This window comes from Rhagoletis zephyria, unplaced genomic scaffold (assembly GCF_001687245.7).
Source record: "Rhagoletis zephyria isolate East Lansing unplaced genomic scaffold, Rhagoletis_zephyria_1.1 Rzeph_scaffold_04829, whole genome shotgun sequence".
NCBI classification, from domain to species: domain Eukaryota; kingdom Metazoa; phylum Arthropoda; class Insecta; order Diptera; family Tephritidae; genus Rhagoletis; species Rhagoletis zephyria.
The window spans coordinates 26,939-32,177 of NW_016161912.1; the positions used below are offsets into that span (position 1 = coordinate 26,939).

General features: G+C 40.4%; 1 protein-coding gene across 3 annotated transcripts in view; it reads left to right on the forward strand.

Moving 5' to 3' along the window:
- LOC108371252 (ribonuclease P protein subunit p20-like) overlaps positions 1 to 1,647 on the forward strand; it is a 27,019-nt gene extending 25,372 nt beyond the window's left edge. Inside the window, exons 1-3 of one of the 3 annotated variants that reach the window (XM_017626770.1) lie at positions 703 to 780; positions 853 to 1,021; positions 1,086 to 1,471. In XM_017626770.1, the coding sequence (XP_017482259.1) occupies positions 718 to 780; positions 853 to 1,021; positions 1,086 to 1,183 (330 nt within the window). In that variant the 5' untranslated portion in view covers positions 703 to 717 and the 3' untranslated portion in view covers positions 1,184 to 1,471. Of the gene's footprint in view, positions 1 to 702; positions 785 to 852; positions 1,022 to 1,085 lie in introns of those variants that run through there. The other 2 variants (XM_017626771.1, XM_017626769.1) reach the window with 2 other exon arrangements.
- Positions 1,648 to 5,239: the final 3,592 nt, after the last annotated feature.

Below are 5,239 nucleotides of genomic sequence, written 5' to 3' on the forward strand. Positions count from 1 at the left end.
AGAATTAGCTATTGCGGTGATTACCAGAAAACGTGGTATATGGTCATCATTTTGGTGGGTCTCTGGGAGTAGAGGAAAGTCAGTCGATCGCAATCTTTTGTTTTTGAAAATCGGTGTGTCGAGGTAATGATCAGGGTCCAGGTCCATAAACCTGTTGGTGTTGGGGGGGTCGACCCCGTTCGTATTTGAGAGTGTGCGCACTTTCAGTGCTTAACAACTGAACTGGTTTGTAAAATTGTTGTATTAGTTTATTGTTTTTGAACTTTTGTTGGAGTGCGTTTACGCGAAAAGTTAGGAGTGTGCAGAGCTTCGCTTTGCACGAAAAAAAAAGAAAACTAACACAAAGGCTGCGAGTAAAAGTAGTAATTAAGAAATCGCGACGGTCAACGTTGGTGTTTACGCGGCGATTGCCTGAACGATACTGGTTTCTAATATTATTACGAATAAAATATATAAAAACTGACCTTTATACTATTTATAAGAATTTTAGATGCTATTTTATACACCTTTACCACCTGGTACGTTATTACCTGTATTGGGGGCATACATAGAGAAGCGTTGAGCCTTTATAAAATAACGAAGGTCTGGCTCCTGCTCTATCACGTAAAAACATATTTTTCGGACTATGACATACGTGAACGTACTCTTTATCCCATTCAGCTTATCGACCGACGTATCACGTAATTTTCTTTCGTATGGTTTTCGATCCGTGAACGGATGTTACGACTCGAGCCCAGGTCCGGGTTCAGCGACACCGTTTTTTTAAGTCGTTTTACGTATGTATGTATGTATAAGTTACTGAATACACACAATTGATAGTTCGTAACATATGAATTAACATTTTAATTTCAGGCTCAAGCTAAGCATTGTATGGATATTTTCAGCACAGGAGGCAAGGAAATATATCTCCATTGCTTGGGGAACTCAATTAACCGTTGCTTAAATTTAGCATTACATATAATAAAGAAATCAGGTCAGGGATTATCATACTCAATCCATACTTCAACTATTCATTTTATTGGTAAGTGAAATAAATAATTTCTTATATGCGATACATATTTTTTACTTATTTTTATTTTTCCTAGATGAATCACACCCATTTCACGAAGACGGAGACATCGCATTAAAACAACGAAGCAATTCCGCAGTGCATATTAAACTTTCAAAGCATATGTCTCAATGAGGTGTAGACTCCTTGATCATGTTTAAATTGTCAGAAATTGTTCGTTGGCTTGGACTTACAGAATTCGAAATATTAATAAACCTGTGTGGAATGCTTGCCTTCACAATTGTATTGGCATTCAAAATATCTGGGATTTATACGAGTTCTGTGATCGATTGGTTTACAACTTTCAGTCCCTTATTTTGCATTGATATTTTTAATGCCTACTTTTGCGTAATCGTAGGCATTCGAATGTATCTTGACTCGGACAACAAGAGAAAGGCACTTCATCGAGTTATGTGGAGCTCTTATTTTTTAGTGCTAATTGCAATATTTAAATATTTGTTATGCTTAAAATTATCGGGGCAAACTGGATTAGAATATAGTGAAGTTTTTTCCCCACTTTTTGTACTGTTGCAGTTGGTGGCAATACGGGCTTGTCAAATACCTAATTCGTAATAAAAATTGATATGTTGCTTTATGTACATAAGTAGGTACTTACTGTGGGTGTTCCCACCTGTCTAGTTATCAGCAGGGCCTAAAATTGGAAAATATGACAAAAAATCGAAAAATGAGTGGGCGTAGAGGGGAGTGAGTTTTCTGATTCTAAAAGTGAAGATCCCACCTTAAGAAGGCTTATAGTTATTAATAGGGCTCGGAATCTCATGCAAATGCAAGATTTTTTTGGGCATCTTCAAATGGAAATGGTTAAGTTATCCTTACGAATCGTGAAATATCCTTTATAATGGCATTCAATCGTTGGTGCATATTTTGCAGTAAATGCATGATTTTGCATATTTTGCAAAAAATAACTGCAAACAATAAATACATGTGGTTTTTGTATATTTTTACTTTTTATGATTACAACCTTTTAAATTTAGGGCGAAACAAAAAAATTGCCGTTGAGGCACTCTCTTCTACCTCTGTTAGATCTCAACTAGTGAAGAAGACTCTAGGAGAGAACTGGCCTATATATCTGATCAATACGAATACATAGGGACATTTATATTAACGAGGCAGCGGACGAACTAGCAAGGTGCGGCTCCGTACTGAATGTTTCCCACGCGATGGAAATAGGCGCCTCGTTCAGGAAGATAAAAGTAACAACGAAATTTATCACTCTAAGGCCAAGCAGAGGTGGAACCGTACAGGATCGTACAGGATTACCCGGTAGTTTTGGGTGTCCTACGACCCACTTAAAACCAAAGCTCTCTTAAGAATGGGCAAAGAAGATACCTACAAACTTACTGCAGTGTACACAGGGTACTGGCCCGTTGGGGTACAAGGATTGGATTGCCCGGTTCGAATCCTACTGAAAAAAATCTGATGAGGAAATGTGGTGATTTCCGAAATAGCTATCACTTCTATAATTTTTTCAAAAAATAAAAATTATTGTTACTTGTCCACAATATTTTTTCATATAAAAAGCGGCCTCGAGCTCAATAAAAATTGCTGAATATAATTGTTATAAGGCCAGAAAATAATAAAAACAAGTAATTAGGTNCCCACAATATTTTTTCATATAAAAAGCGGCCTCGAGCTCAATAAAAATTGTTGAATATAATTGTTATAAGGCCAGAAAATAATAAAAACAAGTAATTAGGTAAATTTGCAAAATTCATCAAATATCTTGATACAAAATTCATTGATTACATGCAAGGGTTGCAAATGAACCCAGATGCTGATGCTGCCGGAAGCTCAAAATAAAAATAAAAATTACTGTTTTTTTATTCTAAATTTTCACTTCATGTTAAAACATTGTTTTATAAAAAAACGTCGCAGGCGAAAGTTTGTAATAAAAAATTGTGCGATTTGACTGAAACCCCTTTTTAAGGCGATACTGGACACCCATTTCAGCTGTGGTAAATTACACTATTCCGTTCTTCAGTGGTAAGAAGTCGCGAAAGTGCCTTCAACAAAATCAATAACAGCAAATCGCGTAATATAGTCGAATGATTGATTGTTTGCGTTTTAAAAAACAGATTTCGGTGCTTGACAGCTATACTACTTGCCTTAAAAAGATTTTCAGAATGTGGCATGGGCATTGCATAATATGTGCATTTACTACCAATTCGAGGATGATACACCTGATGATACAATGCGAATTAAATATGAGAACTTTACCTTGCTTGTAAAATAATATAAATACACATATGTAAGTTTTCACTTCATTTTCAATATACGAAAAATATTCCAATATTACTTTTTTGCTTAAACATATGTAAATAAACAATACAGTTCACGTAACACGTAAATTCAGTTATTTTCTTAAAGGTATAGACCTTCATACACATGGTATTAGTAAACATTAATTTTACATTCCACTTTTAAGGGCCTCCGTTTCTATATGATGCCGTTGCAATTAACGCAGCTTCTCTCTTCCAATTAAGGATATTTTCTGTTTTTCGGTATAAACGACGTATAGCACAATCATTTTTTCATTTCCACATTTTAAATTCCCATCTTCCATTCCGACGACGGCCGGTTCTAACCGATAAAACTCTGGACCAGAAACTTACACCTGCTGCGTGTGACAAAGATGACCACACCACAACTCCACCTCTGTAAAGTATAATACTTGCAACGGGTAGAGTCAGCAGAAACACAACACAATAGACCACACCACAACAGACACAACCGCACCACCCCCACACGCTGCCGCCAACAACGTCTGGTGGAGTGTCAGACCAGGATATTCGGTAAGGTGACATCAGTCAAGTGCAACACCTGCCTTGGCTAGTGGCAGTTTAGTGCATGTTCAGGTCTGCGCACCACGCGAGATTGGACGAGGAACTTCCGAGGGCTCGTGTTGCGCTGCTCGGTCGCAAGTCCCAACCGCGACGACGCCCACTACCACCGCAGGGCGGCACCTTCCACAGCCAACGGCAAGCAGTCAACACACAACTCTCACACGAAGCTCGTACAATTTAACTGTAACGGACTACAGAGGAAGATGGAGGAGAAAAACCTCTTTACGGGCCGGTATGGAGCATTAATAGCTGCGGTCCAAGAGACGAAGTGACCGCCAATTCAACATTGTTGACTTGCCTCGAATACAATGGTCACCGCAAGGATCGCGAGCGAGATAATGGTGGTGGCCTAGCGTTCAACACGAATCACACCGTGCAGTATCGTCTCAGCGAAGTAGACATCGACCGTAGGGATACCATCCTAGAATGTGAGGGTGTTGCTATCCGGTCAGCCGATGTCAAGCTGATGTCGAGCGAGCTATTTAACGTTTATATACCCCCTGTCATCAGCTGCCCGGCAGGATATCACCCTGAAATAGGTGCGCTCCTGAGAGGTGAAAACCGTATGGTAGTTGGCGACTTTAACGCGCACCACGATCTCTCGCATTCAAGCCTGTCAAATGATCGTAGGGGAACACACTTGGCTGAGCATATAGATGATTCGACATTCTGCACAATGAACGACAGTGCACCCACCAGGAATATGGGCAGCTGATGCAGCTCGCCATACAATTGTACGCGCTGGTCTGATAAACAGCTTAACGTGGCGACATATGCTGACCTTAACATCAGACCTTATGCCCATAATCATCTCGATTGATAAACCTGCGGACTTTGCTTCCGCGGAACACCGAACCTATGGAAACTTTTATAAAGCTGATTGGAACGGCTTCGCGGAAGTTACTGAAAGCACTTTTTCTGCCCTCCCACAGCAACCGACGTTCGCGTAGGTGAGCGTAAGTTCCGCAGGGTTGTCACTGCGGTTGCAGATCGCTCGTCCCAGCAGGTTGTGTTACGGACCCTTAGTCCGAACTTTCTTGCTGAGGCGGCTAGCGTGACAACATTCGTCAGGCCGATCCTGGAAATCTGCGCATCAGCGATCTCAATACGGAGATTCGGCAGCTGGTGAACGTACATAAGCGGAAGAAGTGGGAAGAGCATCTGAAGACTTGCAACTTTACCTCTGGCGTGAGTGAATTTTGGTCAACCGTGAGTTCACTATCCAATCCAACAAAGCGAAACGACAGAGTCGAAATCTTTCGGCGACCGCGCCTCGTATCCAGAGCGATGTGCGAGCTGTTTTAGCCGATAATTCACGCTACATCCT